General features: G+C 34.3%; 2 protein-coding genes across 2 annotated transcripts in view; both read left to right on the forward strand.

Annotated features, from left to right (window-relative positions):
• The first annotated feature begins 7,702 nt into the window (after positions 1-7,702).
• LOC144850493 (NPC intracellular cholesterol transporter 1-like) lies at positions 7,703-17,369 on the forward strand. Its single transcript, XM_078707774.1, has 20 exons — positions 7,703-7,768; positions 8,095-9,399; positions 9,796-10,025; positions 10,273-10,373; positions 10,825-11,000; positions 11,303-11,431; positions 11,641-11,823; positions 12,198-12,312; positions 12,503-12,630; positions 12,845-12,982; positions 13,143-13,232; positions 13,496-13,686; positions 14,256-14,407; positions 14,563-14,695; positions 14,822-14,886; positions 15,187-15,337; positions 15,723-15,954; positions 16,303-16,416; positions 16,582-16,744; positions 17,019-17,369. Exons 1-20 carry the CDS (start codon positions 7,703-7,705, stop codon positions 17,246-17,248), a joined length of 4,092 nt encoding a protein of 1,363 aa, XP_078563900.1. The 3' UTR covers positions 17,249-17,369.
• Positions 16,299-17,668, forward strand: part of LOC144850183 (testis-expressed protein 47-like) — an 86,615-nt gene continuing 85,245 nt past the window's right edge. The window contains exon 1 of the mRNA XM_078707414.1: positions 16,299-16,309. The gene's annotated coding sequence lies outside the window, so the exon portion shown is untranslated. The remainder of the gene's footprint in view (positions 16,310-17,668) is intronic.

Consider the following 17,668-nt stretch of genomic DNA (forward strand, 5'->3'; position numbering starts at 1 on the left):
ATTTCATGTAATCACTATGTTATTGACGTAATGTACTGTTGTGTGCAGTTGTAAATAGACTATTTACATACAACTACACACAATAGTTCATTACGTCAATTTGCATAGTGATGTTAGATCTCTAATCTTCTTTTGGCATCACAATGAACTATGTTTCATGTAATTAGTATGAAGTAAACAATAATTAACTATTCCATGTAAGCAATAAATGACGTAACAATGTTAGGCAATGATAGTTTGGGCAACCTCCGTATACCTCCGTATACAGCCACTGATCACCAACTGGGCCCCCTGGAACACCAGTCTTTGACTGAAGAGGTCACCCAGTATAAAAATAAACAACCAAACAAATTCTTTGATAATAATAATCTTATTCATGTATAAAAATAAGCACCAATGTATTTACATTTTTTTTTTATTATTTGGACTTTGCATCAAAATTATACATAAGATCAACAATCAGATCAATCATTTATAATCAGAGACGATTTCGCTTCAGCTGAGTTGCTACGGACGTTTTAAGAGCAACATAAAAGGTAGGGATTTATATTTCATTAGATTGTATTCATTGATTTTAAACCAGTATAAAAATGTGTTAAATGTTTTCACTATCATTAGATTGGTTGATTAAAATACTATTATTAGGCCTACTGTATTTTGAATAATTACAGTACAATGTATATTATTCCATTTAGATGCTAGCTTATACATTTTGACATAGCTTTCGCATGTGTATAAGCCCAGTATACCCCATTCTGTTCATTATCGCAACTGTAGGCCGATTTGGTATAGATTTAATTTTCAGTCTGACGTAATTTTGAACTTTTCCAAAATAAAATGGCCGATCACTATGAAGCGATTGATGCTTTGTAGTTCTAGTTTTGCATTTTTAGTTGGAAGTTGTAAAAACTAAAACATTATGTTTTATAAATATTATCGTAGTTTATTAGAGACGATTAACATTAATTTGAGTAATTTTGGAACCAACCATTTTTCTTTCCATTATTTAATTTTATACACAATCATTTTCGCTTTTTAGATTTTTTTTCTCTTAGGGTACTGGCGACATCAATCTTAATTTAAAAATATAAAGCTCATGTTCTGCTATTTTTTTCCACTTAGGTTAAAATGGCTTTTAGTAGCATTCAACCTCTAACCGAATGTCCAATTCACAACGGGCCATTTGTAAGACCGAAAGTTCTTCGATGCCAACATACATTCTGTGAAGACTGCCTAAACCAGTGGCAACGAACGCGTGGTGGTGTACTCACCTGTCCGGAATGCAGACGTGAATACGGTAGAATTAATGTCGGTCAGCTTCCAAATGATTACACAAGAATGGCGTTGTTAGAAGCCGTGGATTTATCTGGAAAAAGTGTGGAATCACCGGGAAGAGATCAAAATTCGTCTAGAAGGTATTTGGACTCTTCTTGAACGGATGTGCCGTTGCCAATTGATGCTACCAAATCAAAGATTAAAGACATCAATTTCAAGAAATACAACAGACGTGCAATCATTACGTTGAAACTGTAAGATCGTAACGGTCAAGAAGTCGATGATAGAAGTGGAGTAACTGTCAACGTTGTTTATCCCACTGGCCACACTGTTACATACGGAGCAGGAGACACTGAGTACACGTTCTTTCCAAAAGCGAGTGGTATTTACAAAATCAATGCATTCGCAAACAGAGTAAAATTTTCGAACTCTCCAAAGTATCTCCAAATATCTTCGCCGTTACGTCAATCCAGTAGCGTATTTGGAAACGCAAGATACTATGGTTCACATGATATTGCAGCTTTTGATGACGAAATCTTCGTCACAGACAGGTACGGTAATTGCGTTAAAGTAATCAACCGATCTGGCGAACGTCTCCGGAGTTTCAAAATTGAAGAATCCAACATGAGAGATTTCGACCCGTTCGGGATAGCTATATCGAAAACAGGTTTGCTGTACATTACCGATATGAAAAACCACGAAGTGTTTGTATGCGATACGCGTGGCAAAGTACGCCAGCGTATTGGTAAAGATGTCTTGAAGAAACCAAATGGCGTTGCATTGACCAAAAATAACGAAATACTCGTTGTAGATTACGAGAAATGTTGCCTTTACATGTTCGAGAAGGATGGGAGGCTTAACCGTAAATTTGGCACTTGGGGAGAAGACTATGGAGAGTTTAAACATCCATGGTTTGTAGCCATTAATAGCAAGGGTGACTGAATTGTTTCAGATTCCGACAACCGTCGTTTGCAAATATTTGATTGCTCTGGTAAATTTAGTAAATCGGTTCCTGTTGGTCATCTTGTAAGAGGCGTGGTTGTTGATTCTGCAGACAATATATTCGTCAGTGTTGTTATTGATCAAGCATGGTTGAAAATGAACTATAAACATGCTGTAATGATGTACGACTCGAATGGAAACTTTTATGGTGAGGTATCTGATCATCTCAGAGATGAGCTTTTGAGACCACGTGGAATGTGTATTGCTGAAGATGGTAGCGGAGAAGACATCCTTATCGTTACAGGTGACAGAAGTGAATTGCATAATTATAAAATTATATAATATTTGAAAGACTTTCTAATAGCTTGTATCTTAAAGTTAGCAACAAGTTGCTGTGATGATATAAATTTTACTTTGCACTGAATTAAAGTCAATGTAAAAGATTTAAACTTGTTAAGAAAGTTGAGTAAAATAGCTATCTGGTTCTTTATTCATGACGTAAGCGCAAACGCAAGTAATTTGACCAATCACAAGCGATGGATTATAGAACTATCGCTTGTCGATTCGTCATAGTTGGAACCAGGCTTTACTATCATTATTTTACAAAAAAAATATAATTACATATTATTGGATTCACCACATGTATAGTATAATTCGTTTGAAATTAAAAGTTGCAATTAGTTTTCTTTTGTTGATTTTGTTGCTTTGGAAACGACTTTTGATAATAATCTATGAACAACTATTCTATGTAATCAATGTAATTCGACGCGTATCAGTTTCTGTGAGTATTTATTGTGTCGGAAATGCCCCGTTCGTAGTTCGGTTTCTAACAATACGATCTTTTAAAATGGCGGCGATTGCACCCCATGAATGGAAAGCGGTTTAGGCCTTTAGTTATAAACATTATTAATGTAACAATATTTTCAAAAGAGGTTTAATAAGGCATAATATTCATACAATAGTTAATAATTGATTTATTCGAAGTATAAACAAGTTGTGTCGTTTATGTCTCTCCTTTTGTTGGACTTTGCATTCGAAAAACATGAGATAACATTATTAATAGGTTCATTGAAGGTTTTGTTCAGTTGTTGGCGGACAATCAGAGCAAAATAAAAGGTAAGTGTAGTATGAATACAGTGTTTCCATTTCAGATTTCATCATTAGGTTGGATTATTGTGTAGGTAATCTGTAATTCTATTTAAATTAGTACTGAATGTTTATTTAAAAAGTAGAAAATATTCAAACCTTGTTACCAACCATGTGTTTTCACAAGACTGTTTGGAATTATATTTAAATCATTACTGAACGTATATTCTAGTATTCTGTATTCAACAAAAGTAGAAAATATTCAAACTTTGGTACCAACCTTGTTTTTCACAAGTTTATTCACAAGACTTTTAGTGTGGAATTTATCATTTAGGCAGAAGTACCTACAGTACCTACCTTAATTGTAAATGGTAAATAGAGCTTTTCTAACAACTCGGTTATTTAACGTGTTTTCTGTTGAATGTTCTACTTAGGCTAAGACATGGCATCGAATAAAATTCAAACTCCATCGTTACATCAATCCAGTAGCGTATTTGGAGAAGCGAAATACGACCATGCACATGATGTTGCAGCTTTTGGTGAGGAAATCTTCGTCACAGACAAACGTACGGGTTGCGTTGTCGTAATCAACAGATCTGGTGAATATCTGCGGTCGTTCGAAATCAAAGAAACTGACATGGTAGCTTTCGAACCATTCGGGATAGCTATATCTAAAGAAGGCTTCCTGTACATAACCGATATGAACAACCACGAAGTGTTTGTATGCGATACACATGGCAGAGTACGTCAGCGTTTTGGTAAAGATGTCTTGAAGAAACCAAACGGCATTGCATTGACCAAAAATAACGAAATACTAGTTGTAGATTACGATGACTGCTGTGTTTACATGTTCAAGAGTGACGGTAAACTCAAAGATACATTTGGTTCTCAAGGAAAAGGTGATGGACGGCTTAACCATCCATGGTTTGTAGCCATTACTAGCAAGGGTGACTGGATTGTGACAGATTGCGACAACCGTCGTTTGCAAGTATTTGATGGTTTCGGTACCTTTCTTAGATCAGTGCCAGTTCGATATCTTGTAAGAGGTGTGGTTGTTGATTCGGCAGACAATATATTCATTAGTGTTGTTGATGATAAACCAAGATTGAAGGACGACTTTAAACATGCTATAATTATGTATTATGCAAATGGAAAGAAATATGGTGAGATATCTAATAATCTTAAGGGTGAGAAATGTGCTAATGAGAAATGTGATAATATTGATAAACCACGTGGAATGTGTATTACTAAAGATAGTAGCGGAGAAGACATTCTTATTGTTACGAGTGACAAAAAAGAATCCGGTCTACATCAATATAAACTAAATTGAAAACAATTAAAGCTAATGACTAGTAAGAATTTGGCTTCACATCTTCGATCCCGTCTAAATATCTTTTTTCAGATAATAATTTTTAAAATAACCATTTTGTTTAAGAGGTTTTCTAACTTTATTAAAACATACATGTTGGCACTTCCTTATTCACTATTTTGCTTAACTTTATGAGGAAAAAAATAAAAACGATAATTACATTTTGTTTGACAACCTTAGTTAATTAATTTAAGTATTAATAATAATAATTTGGTATTTTTTCAGTATATAATCATTTTTGTTGGCTTAGGAAAAACAGCTTGTAAGTTTTACTATCATTATTTTAAAAAAAAATCCTCTAATTACGTATTAGGTCATCTTATGATTTATATTGATTATTGATACAGTATTTTCAATTATATTGATTCTATTAAAAATATTAAATCACGGTGCAAAATGCTTACTTAATGACGACATGGTCGGGGTTGAGGGCAGTGTATATATTAGCATAAACAAGTATAGCTTGCATACGACGAATGCCGATGATAAATCTTTTGTATTTTTTATGCAAAAGTGCATAAAAAGATGTGTTTCTGTCGGAATATATATACGTTAAGAAATTAAATTGTTCTTATTGCTTTATTAAATATTATTCCACTTTTTTACTTAAGTAACAAAATCACTTATTAAATTGTATTGGTTATTAATGTAATGAATGAATAAATGTGGTGATTTACGCCACAAAAGAGGAAAACAGTTTCTATGCTGTTCTCCTCAGTAGCTAACTAACGCATAACGAGAATACATAATGTATGGTAGTAAGAGGTTGTAGATAATACACACAGCATGTAACAATGAAGCATGGGCCCAGAAAAACTGCTTCCTTTCTCTACGGTTATAGTTTTTGTTCATAGCGTCCTCTATAGAATTGTCGCCTGGTGATGGAAACACTTCAGCACTGAAAATATCTTATCATGCCTTATATAAATAATGACTAACATCGTTGTTATGTGCTATACTGGTGTATAGTTGAATTTTGGTCTGACTGTCTTCAAATTATTGTTTGGGCAGTTTACAGTCAGAACTACGGGATGCCTTTCAAGGCAGCATTCAATACAAATGCGTCCTGGATCAGGGAGATGGCTAGGATTTACGTTTTCACTTTACTTTATGTAACCAAAGCGATACTGGAGACGAATACCACTATTTATTTATTTGCTCCTTACTTGTTCCCATGCACCAAATATACATTCAAAAGTATTATATCACCCGCCCAAATAGAGCCAAAATGCACCAATTACTTAATACCAGATCCAAAAAAAACTATCAAATTTAGCTAAATTTATTCATGAAATTTTGTATTTGTTTTAGTTAGATATTGCTTTTCGATATATCAATTATGTATAAGACCAAAAATTTATGTCTGAAAGTGTTTAGTTGTTTCTGTATAAGATTGAAAGAATGTTCTTTCATACCCTGAAAAAGGGTCGATAAAGAAATAAAGAACCATTGTCATTGTCACGAAAAGTACAATAATTGACCCAAAAAAAAGAATTTTTATGTCAAAATTATGTTAATAGAGAAATAATTATACAAAACATAAATTATTTTTTGGATTGTACGTAAGAAATAATGGCTTGTAATTTCCATAATAAGAAAGAAAACAAAATAAACATCTATGCATGCTTCGCACCAATCAGCGTTGTGATTGAACTATTTGCTATGTTCAAAATTATGTGTACGCATGCGCAGATGTAAGCCTAAGTTACGGAGTTTTGATCGCGCTGTTGTGGTTCGATTTATCTTGTCCAATGAAATCACTTGTTCGTCGCTGGTCAGTTTAATTAAAAACAATTAAAATCCTTATCAAATTAATTACATGTAGATATATTTTATCTAAATCATTAAAATCTTGCATAATGTCTACTGCTGTTAAATCTAGTCGTGTTGTAAAGAGAAATACCACTTCGTTATCTGAAACTTTTTCAGCTTTCAATGTAAACATATTTAAGGTTATTAGCAATGAATTTCTTTTGTCGTGTTATCAATAATTGATTGATATGGCTTCATTTATGCTATAAATGTGTTAAAGGTTTAACGCTGTTAGTAGGCCTACACGTTATGTAAATTATGGAAAGGAGAGTGGACTCAGGTGCTTTGGGCGGGGTAGGGTGATGATGACATTTCATCGGCTCACATTGAAATGTAATAGAACACAACAAGAACAAGTTTTTCCAATTCAAATTTATATTATTGCAACCTGCGTTATAGCAAAAATAGCAATATAAAAACATATAGAATTGGTATTAAAATAATAGATATAAAATATAAACAATTGATTATGATTACAGTCCAGCAAGAAAACTCTCAAACATGCAGAAGATACGACATATTCTCCGGGCACTTAAACCAAACACCCTTCAATACCATATGGTTAGTATAATATTAGTTAGTTTTGCTCTCTCGGTTATGATTTTCGGGTTCAGATCTGTTCCTCATTTGTTCTTACAGTACATAAGTATTCAGTACATTAGACAATGAAACTTTAATACTCCGTATATTATATATAATGTGTATGTGTAATTTGAGGTTCTTCATTTTTAACTTCTGCCCAATATTTTTATTTTGACCACCATCCACGAATTCGAATTATGTAATTGTTACTGTAATTTTATTTGTGTGTGATATAAATCAACATTATCATTTTAATTACTATAGACCTATTACCGAGTTATTAGCTTTCGATAATAACGTTCTATAGAACGCCTAATAATTTTAATATCAAGTTTATTTGTTTTGTAAGAAATGATCCACCCAAGTTTAGTTAATAATTTACTAGTGGTAGCGTCGGATTGGTCACACTTTCGTCATACTATACCATCGTGTCATCATTAAGGCTTCAGCTAGATTACACTAATGATTGTGCATATTATATCATTATATAAATATATTCATATTATCATACAGAACAGTCAGAACGAGTACAGTCATATTTGATATACCTCAATATTGCACTTTGAAAACGATAGTATATATGGTAATTGTAATAGTAACCTTTTGCTTTGGAGAATAATAGTTAGAGGAAGAGTGATGGCAATGGGTGATAGAATTCAACTAGTGTTGTGGTTTACTATGTTCCTGCTGTGTCAGAATAAGGTAAGATCTTTTGAAATAATATAACAATTAATGACACGGGAAGAATATGATAAAACAGCCTTTACCATTGTTTGGTGAAGTATCTGTGACACTAGTGGCACTGCTAAAGCCTTGTCTACACTATCAAATTTCATGGTACAAAAATGTGTGATGTGCCCATATATGGTAGTGGTATGCCCAAAGATGGTAGTGATATGACATCATCATGTTCATATATGGGCTATCACATTTTTTTGTCACTTAAGGTTTGATAGTGTAGACAGAACTAAATCTAAAAATAGACATGGGGCTACTTTATTTTTACTTTATGTCATTTTTTCCTTCAGGTTTATTCAAGTGAAGTACATGAACCAGACACATGTATAATGTACGGTGAATGTGGCATTAATCCTGAAACAGGATTGCAGTCAAATTGCGATTACAACGGTCCATCACAGGAGTTACGAGACCCAACTGGTATAGTACTATTACAAGAGTTATGTCCACAGTACGCGTCCGCCAGACCAATAAAGACGTGCTGTTCCACAGATCAGCTTCAGACGTTGCTGGTCAGTCTTCGATTTATCCAGCAAGCGATGCAAAGATGTCCCGCGTGTGTAGAAAACTTTGTCAATATGTACTGTGAAATGACGTGTAACCCGAACCAGGCTGTGTATATGAACGTAACTCGTTCGTATGACGTAGCTGGACATCCTACGCGTACAGTTGCTGAAATGAACTACTTCATGACACGTGACTACGCAGACGGTGTTTTTGATTCGTGCAAGAACGTTCAGTTTCCGAGCGCCAATATCAAAGTGATTGATTTGATGTGCGACGGTGTGCCAGCTGATCAATGTACGCCTGAAATCTGGTTGGGCTTTCTTGGTACTATTGACAATGGATATGCCCCATTCCAAATCACGTACGTAATAGGGGACGCTAGCGAGGATGAAATTAACAAAGGTATTGAACCATTGAACGAGTACACATATGCCTGTACAGAATCAGTTGGTAATTCTTCAACAGCCTGCAGTTGTCAGGACTGTCCACTCGTTTGTTCCAGTGGAAACCCTACAATAGCACCGACTCCAGAACCATGGGAGGTGGGTGAAATATCTGGATTCACTTTTACAATAATAATGGTATTTGTATGTCTTTCATCCATGTTTATCGCGTTTTTTATTGTGCACGAGCGCAGCAAACTTAAAGACAAAAAATCTGATGCTGAAATTGAGTACAAAGTACCACCACCAGAAAAAATAACACCTCTATTAACACAAGAAGACATTGGAACATTTGAGAAAGGTGGTAAAATATTCGACGACTATTTGCAGAAGGTGTTTACATCTCTTGGTGTATGGTGTGCAAAACACCCGTACATTGTAATTTTCCTATCAGTTGTCTTCATTGTAGCTTGCTCTTGTGGAAATTTACAGTTGGTGATTACAACGGATCCAGTGGAACTATGGTCTGCGCCTGACAGTCAATCGCGTTGGGAGAAGGACTACTATGACGATGCCTTTATGCCATTTTACAGGACAGCGCAGTTGATTATCACTGCGCCAAACAGAACCTCCACGATTTATGAAAGTTGGAGCGAAGGCCCTGTCGAATTTGGACCTGTTATGGATAAAGATATTTTAGAACAGGTAAGATGATCTTACGTATTAAAACTATTTTTCTCTCAGTGGGTGTCAAGTACTTTTGTAACACATTTTGTTTTATGAGATTGGGACATTAAGTCTTATAGTTATATGCTTAATTTGACTACCTTTCCCACTTGAATGTTGTATGCATATGCAAACAAGATTTAAGTTATGAATACATATTGTTTGCAAGCATGTTTTAAAATTTATTAAAGTGAATTCAAAACGAAACCAAAGAAAGGATGACTGTAGATTTTACATATTGTGAGAATTCACTACATTCTTAAAGTCAGTTTGGACAAATTTAAATCATTGGCCTACATAAGTTCAAATAATTAGAAATATTATTTCTGTTTAGAAAGGTTAAAGTTATATATTATTATTTTTCCTCCTCTGTAGATTTTGGAACTGCAACTGCACGTTACTAACATGCAGGTACCTTTTGAATACAAAGGCGTTAAGAAGAATATCAGCCTCAGTGACGTATGCTTCAAACCAGTCAACGATAAATGTACAGTGACCAGCGCCTTGCAATATTACCAAAACGACCTAGAGACATTAAACTATGAGGACATTGGAACAAACGGAAGATTAGCGGACTATCGCGACCACTTCTTATACTGCATGAGGTACATATACTCATTTTTCTTTTATTCAGAAAGTCTCCAAAATAGAGACATAATATCAATATCAACACAATACAAAATATGTAAATCTATTCAATTGTTATCATCATCATCATCATCATCATCGTAATTATCATCTTTATTCATTCTTCAAAACCCATTAATTATAATATTATTTTATCGAATGTTCTTACTCTTCTTATCATTATTACCATTACAATACTTTTCTAAAATTACTACTTTTGTTTAGAGCACCACTTTCAACAGTGGACACCACGCCACTTTCGTTACCATGTATAAGTGACTTTGGAGGACCGTCACTACCTTACGTCATTGTTGGGGGATTCAATGGTGAGTTTGATATCATTGTGAAACTAAATAACGAACTTTGTCCTTTTTTAAACAGTTTCCGCAATATACAAATACTTTAGAACCAGAAATACGTGCAGAAACTTTGTTCAGTAGATTTTTGAAATATTGAATAAGAGGCGTTCGTTTGACCTTTAACTTGACCTTTGATTATCAGTGATGACTGCGTAAATTAGAAATACGTGCAGAAAAAATGTCCTGTATCCGTGTCTAAAGTATTAATCGATATTTTGTCGAGTAAAGCATGAGTATTTCCAGAATGGTGAAGGTTCATACTTCTTTGTGCAGTAACAGAAATCGCAAAATCATTAAATTTTCCTATACTAACTGGAATGGAATAATTAAAACTGTTGCTAAACTCCATTGATATTTTCTAAACATTAACATAATGTATTATTCTTCTTCTCAACAACGCCATTTTTAATTTACATAGTTACCAATGGGACAGAAGAATACAACACTGCGCAGGCGCACAGTATAACTTTTGTTGTTTTGAACAAAAAGGATAACGATGAAATCTACCAAATGTCGCTGGCTTGGGAAAAGGCTTATTTAGAGTATATACAAAGCTATCACAATGATAACCTGACGATTGCGTACTATGCTGAGGTAATTCAGGAGGAAAACTAAAACATCAAGCATTTTTCTAGAGAATACATGCTATACATTTCATAATAAATGCTTCAAAACACTAGGCTAATTTACTATGTTCGTTATTTTGTCTTAAACTGCTCTGCTGTCTACACTATCAAACTAGACAAAAAAAGTGTGATGTGCCCAAATATGGTAGTGATATGACATCATGATGTCCATATATGGGCACATTACCTTTCCTAATAATAATATACAGTATATAAATCTTTAATTTTGCTTCTTAAATTAACTTTATTTTTTATTTATTTTTTATATAGCGTTCCATTGAAGATGAAATTGTTCGATCCAGTCAATCAGATGTCATCACGATAGCCGTTAGTTATATTGTTATTTTTGCCTATATTGCTTTGGCACTTGGTGAATTTAGTCGATGCGATCGTATTCTTGTAAGTATTGACTTAGTTACATACTTAAGTCATTATACTTTAACTTATAGTTAAGCATTACTTGTATAGCTATTACATTACTTACCAGAGATCCAGTATTCTTACTTTGTTACTTATGTAACAGTATGAAACAACTGTACTTACTTGTACTTTTACCTAGGACTTAATTATATAAGTATACTTACTTATTTGTCTTATTTGTTTTACAGATTGATTCCAAGATTACTCTGGGGTTAGGTGGGGTACTGATGGTACTAATGTGTGTGTTTGCGTCCACGGGTGTATATGGCTATTTCGGAGTACCCACAACTTTGATTATAATTGAAGTTATACCATTTTTAATTCTCGCCATTGGAGCTGACAATATGTTCATTTTAGTTCTAGATTTTCAGGTAATTACAAAATATTGTTTGACTCTAAATCTCTGTCTACACTATCAAACTAGTTTGACAAAAAAGTGTCATATGTCCAAATATGGTAGTGATATGATATCATCATGTCCATATATGGGCACATCACATTTTGTTGTGTAGTAGATACCGTAGATAGTTTAAAGGTGTGTAGGCCTAATCTTTGCAAGGAAACGCGTTTGCGAAACCTACTGCACTGTATTGTAACTATAACAAATTTCAACAGCAAAATGTTCGAACGCAAAATGCGTCTACCTCTGTATAATAGTTCACAGTTCAAGTTTTGCCAATGTATGTTCACAATACAGTATGTCATACTATAGAGTTTCTGTCAATATTTGAACTTTATCTTGTAGAGAAGTAAGCGAGGCGAGAAAGAAACACTAGAAGAACACATCGGAAGAATTCTTGGAGAGGTTGGGCCCAGTATGCTAATGTGTGGTCTATCTGAATCGATCGCATTCTTTCTTGGTAAGTAAATGGATTATTTACTTGTACTTTCTATCTTATTGGAAGATATAGGAAGGATGGACCAAAGAAAGGTAATAATTTACTATTTAGTATGGCTTGCTTCGATAACTGTACTACGTGTGACAACTAGTTATTTTCAGTTAACTGGTGTACGAAAGATTTTAACCAATCTTGATTTTCGTTTCAATAGGAGCATTAACTGAAATGCCAGCGGTACGCACATTCGCTTTGTATGCCGGTCTAGCTGTTCTAATAGACTTCTTTCTACAGGTTACGGCCTTTGTTGCTCTACTCACATTAGATTGCAAGCGACAAGAGGTAAGATTGCAACATCAATGTTTAGTTTACAAAACATGAATAAAGTATCACATATAGACACTTGTAATAATCATAAATATAAATTGTTAAATTTTTATAGAGTAATCGATATGATATTTGCTGTTTTGTGCGAGATAAAAACAACGAAAAACCATGACATATACACTTGTAATAATCATAAATATAAAATTGTAATATTTTTTTATTTTGATAGAGTAATCGATATGACATTTGCTGTTTTGTGCGAGATAAAAACAACGAAAAACCCAAAACTGACTTAGGCTTCGTACAACAGTTCATGGCATCGCATTACGCTCCGTTCATCGTCAAAAAATGGGTTCGACCATTCATTGTAAGTAAATTAATTTACGGGGGTTTCCCTCCGAAAAGAACGGAAATATTTCCCAATGTTATCATAATGTAGAGATACCGATTTTAACGTCCCAAGTAGTTAACATGTTGCAATAATAACAATAACAAGTTTTTTTTTTAAATTGATTTGATTTTGACAGATCCTGTTCTTTCTAACGTTCACATGCGTCTGTTTGGTGTTTATGGCGAAACTTCCAGTGGGCCTAGAACAAGACATAGCAATGCCTAAGGTAAAGTCACTCTATGCGACTGACAGTCTCAACTCATTTTATCGAAACTGTATATATAGGCCCCCTAGTGCGTATACAGTATCATAGCAATTTTCTGCAATTATCATGTCAATTCTGTGATATGGTCTCACATTATGTATGACATGTGACGCCTATCATAGACCGTGGTCCTACATAAGTGACACATGTGAATACAGAATGATACTGGACATAAACAAAAAGAAAACAAACAAACAATCTATGATATTTTTTCTTTTTTATAGGATTCGTATGTTTTAGATTACTTTGACGGTCTTGCTAAGTATTTAAGCGTTGGTCCTCCAGTTTACTTTGTCACCACCTCTGGCTATAACTTCACATCCATCGATGGTCAAAATAAAGTCTGCGGAGGCTTTGGTTGTGCAGAAGACTCCCTCACTCAACAGATATATTTTGCTTCCATTATCAAGGAACAGTGAGTTCTATTTAGTACCCATTGAAACACTGAATAAATTAGTCATACCGTTTATATAATAGATTTAAACTATTCCTGTGTTGTGTAACTACCTTAGGACAACATAATACTATCGGGATTGATTGTTTACCTGCGATAAGCTACTCAAATAAGTCTACTCGTACGTTACATTGAGGTAAAACCATTATATAATCAGGTGAACTTTGATTTAACCAGAAGTCTCCTTTATTTTAAGCACCAAATTGTAATATTACCACCATGCGTCTTAGTCAAAATAAGACTTACTGATTGATTGTGACTTTAGACCTTGCGGTATGACTTACTGAATCATACTACTGCGCATGTCTACACAGCAATCGAAGCTGTGATAGCTTCTCATCACACCCAACTACGCCATTTTTAGCGGGAGCGTTGTCGTAACAACATAGTAACGCTAAGCATTGAATTCGTTTGACATCTCGTCATTTCAAACTGTAAAGTATGGGAAATCATGTTGTCTTCAAATCATCGTTTTTTCCCCTCACGTAGGCCTACAATTTAAATAGTGATCAATATGTTTTAATCTATAGGACAACAATAGCCTACCCAGCAGCCTCTTGGATCGACGACTACCTGGACTGGATAACGCCTAACATAGGTCAAAGTGCATGTTGTCGAACTTATACAGATAACTTGCTTAACCCTTATCGTGATAAAGCCGGCCAATTCTGCTCAGCTTCAGGTAGGCCTAAATGAACAGTATTTATTTTCTTTTATTATTGATATGGCTCATAAAATATTGTTGTATTGGAGGCCTATAATTATTATAATATTATGATAGCAATGCAGAAATAAGTTAATTCATTTAATTAATTGGTGTATTCACTTATTTCTTAGTTGAAGAAACATTTCCAGTTTGTCGCAGTTGTATGCCTCTGACGTCACGAGGTCAACGACCTGTTGACGATGATTTTAATGATTATATTCCGTTCTTCTTAAATGACACACCCACTGAAATTTGTAGCAAGGGGTAAGTTTAAAAAACACATATTTGTAACATAGGTTCATAGGTAGGCCATAAAAGTCTAGAAGAAAAATAAATTTAAAAAACAAAAAAAATTTGATATCCATTTTCGTTCATGCTTGTTGTTTTCAGAGGGCGTGCTGCGTATGGAGATGCAGTTGAAATTTTGAATGTCACTGGCAAGACTGAGGTGGGAGGTAAGTCACTTGTGGTAATTAAGCAGGAAGTATGTATTAAGTGTTTCACTTAAGTGGTAGTGCCGGCCTATTTACTTAAATAACAGATTTTGTTATAAAAAGATAAAAGTTAAAATTATTTAAGTGTGATATCAACAACAAATTGTTACAACACTATAAAGGAACGTCGTTGGAAACCAATCTTTGTGATAGCTTTCGCAATAACGCCAAATGTAATGGTTACGTGAAATCTACCGTACAGCAGACAGCTTGATGTCTTCAACGACTCTGAATAAAATATCTATTGACCATTTTTTTCAGCAACATATTTCATGACTTATCACACTATACTGAAAACTTCTGAAGAGTTTACGAATGGTTTACGTCAAGCGAGGGCGCTCTCTACGAACATTGAAAATGCAATGCGAGAGGAACTTGATCTTCCGCCAGATTTTAAAGTATTTCCATACAGGTATTTCGAAAATTATACTACATTTTTCTAATTCCATGGATTGACACAATTCGTGCTTATAATAATACTACGCGCATATGAAAATAGTAGGGACTTTTCGATCCCCACTACTTCAACCGTAACCGAATATCCCAACATGCAATGCGTATGCCCCGCCCCTTTGTAAACAAATTGAAATGCGCATGCGTATTTCTTAGGTTAAATTTTTTTTTTATAGGTACGTCGAAAACCTTATTGATAATAATGGAACACCTCTTGCACGCGCAGTGATACTGGAACACTGTATTTTTGCTAACATTTGCCAAATAAGAAATAATGATTGACAGCCTATTTGACGGTTGAAAATTTATAATTTTTCTAAACTGAATAACGTCTTCTTTTGCAGTCTTTTTTACGTGTATTATGAACAGTATCTGGATATGGTTGAGGTCGCTGTTTTCAATCTTGGAATCTCCCTGATACCGATATTTCTTGTTAGCTTCCTGATGTTAGGATTTGACGTCATATCCGCTCTCATTATCGTCCTGAACATTCTGATGATTCTATTCGACACGCTTGGTATCATGTACTTTTGGAACATCGACTTCAATGCTATTTCCTTAGTTAATTTAACCATGGTAAGTTTGATGACACAAGATAGAGGACGATATATTTTTCAATATATGCTTAGTCTTTAAGACACAAGATAGAGGGCGATATATTTTTCAATAATTATGCTTAATTTTTCGAAGAGATTGAATATAGTGAATAAATTCCCATACTTAGAAAGGGCTTGGTATACCCTGTTTAATATTGTCCAATTTTTTTTTAATAGCGCCCTTTATATCTGGATATATATTATTGATTTAAAATATATCACCCTCTATGGTTTGATAGTTTCCCGGTATTTTATTTTTCGATTTTGTCGTCAGTAATCATCGTTACATCTCTTGCTAAATTGTTTATTTTTTATTTTTTTTAACAAGGCTATTGGTATTTCAGTAGAGTTTATTTCGCACATTGTTAGAAAATTCAGAACTTGCACTTTGCCGACAAGGAAGCAAAGAGCTCAGAAGGCATTAGCAACGACGGGGAGTTCAGTAAGTATTTTTAGACAACGCGCGCGTACAAACGCGAATAAAAAAAAAATCCTTTGTACGCCGCAATCTTTTTTGTTTTTTCCCGATGACAGTAAATATGGTGCTTTACAGTTTCCTTAAAATATATTTCTCCTTTCCAAAACCTATTTTTGTTTTTCTTTTTAGGTACTTAGTGGTGTTGCTATGACCAATTTACCAGGAATTGTAGTTTTAGCTTTTGCAAAATCGCAACTTTTTAACATATTCTACTTCAGGATGTTCTTTACAATAACGATTGTAGGAACATTCCATGGACTCGTGTTCCTTCCTGTTTTACTTAGTTTTATTGGTAAGTAAACTAAACATTATGTTACAGTAATAATTAGATTGCTGTTTCCACTAATACATTCGGTCGACTCAAACATTCCTGAGTTCTGATTGGTTGGGTATTCCTTCGCGTCATAAAACGTTCTTCTGCTCATTTTTTCGTTTACATTTTGGCGCGTAGCCTATGTAGCACGGATTACGTGTTATAATTTTTAAATAATCAGTATTGTGAATGTGTGGTTTTCCATATGCGTTCCTTCATGTTTTAAAAATCATAAATCGTATTGTATTTACAGGACCTCCAGTCAATAACGCAATGTTGTACGAAGAACAACAAGCTAACATCACGAAAAACAGCAGTAAAGCTTATGGAAGTATAGAGACCATATCGGGTCATGATAACCCCGCCGCCGTAGATATATCCGATGAATCTTCTATAAAAGCAGAAAATAAAGCTGAAGAAGAAAATGAACCTGCAGCTCATAACAAGGAAAATGGTATCACAGATGACACAACCAAACTATAATATGAAAAGTTTATAGATTTCTGGTGTTTTGCGTTAGCCGTTGAGACGCGGTAGATATTGCAATACAAATAGGTTGTATAAGAATAGTAAAAACAAATATTTGAGGTCTTATAATGCCTTCTTGTACGCTTAATACACATCTGTGTTGTGAAGATATATCTCTTATGTGACGTATTATCTTCCTAGGTCTCGAAAACGCTTCCTAACATTTAGGAGTGTCTTCTGAAAAATAGCCTGGGTATTGCATCCGTCCCATATATCGAACTTCAAACAATGCCAGTCCTATTTCAGATGTGTGACGCCGTGAACTTTCCACGAATTGAAGCATAGAGATATTATACAGTGACTATAATATCTCTATGATTGAAGTAAGCCGGTTCTAAAAGAACAGTTTATATATAGGCATACTTGGAATTTGTA

The sequence above is a fragment of the Antedon bifida genome, chromosome 8 (assembly GCF_963402885.1).
Source record: "Antedon bifida chromosome 8, ecAntBifi1.1, whole genome shotgun sequence".
Classification (NCBI taxonomy): domain Eukaryota; kingdom Metazoa; phylum Echinodermata; class Crinoidea; order Comatulida; family Antedonidae; genus Antedon; species Antedon bifida.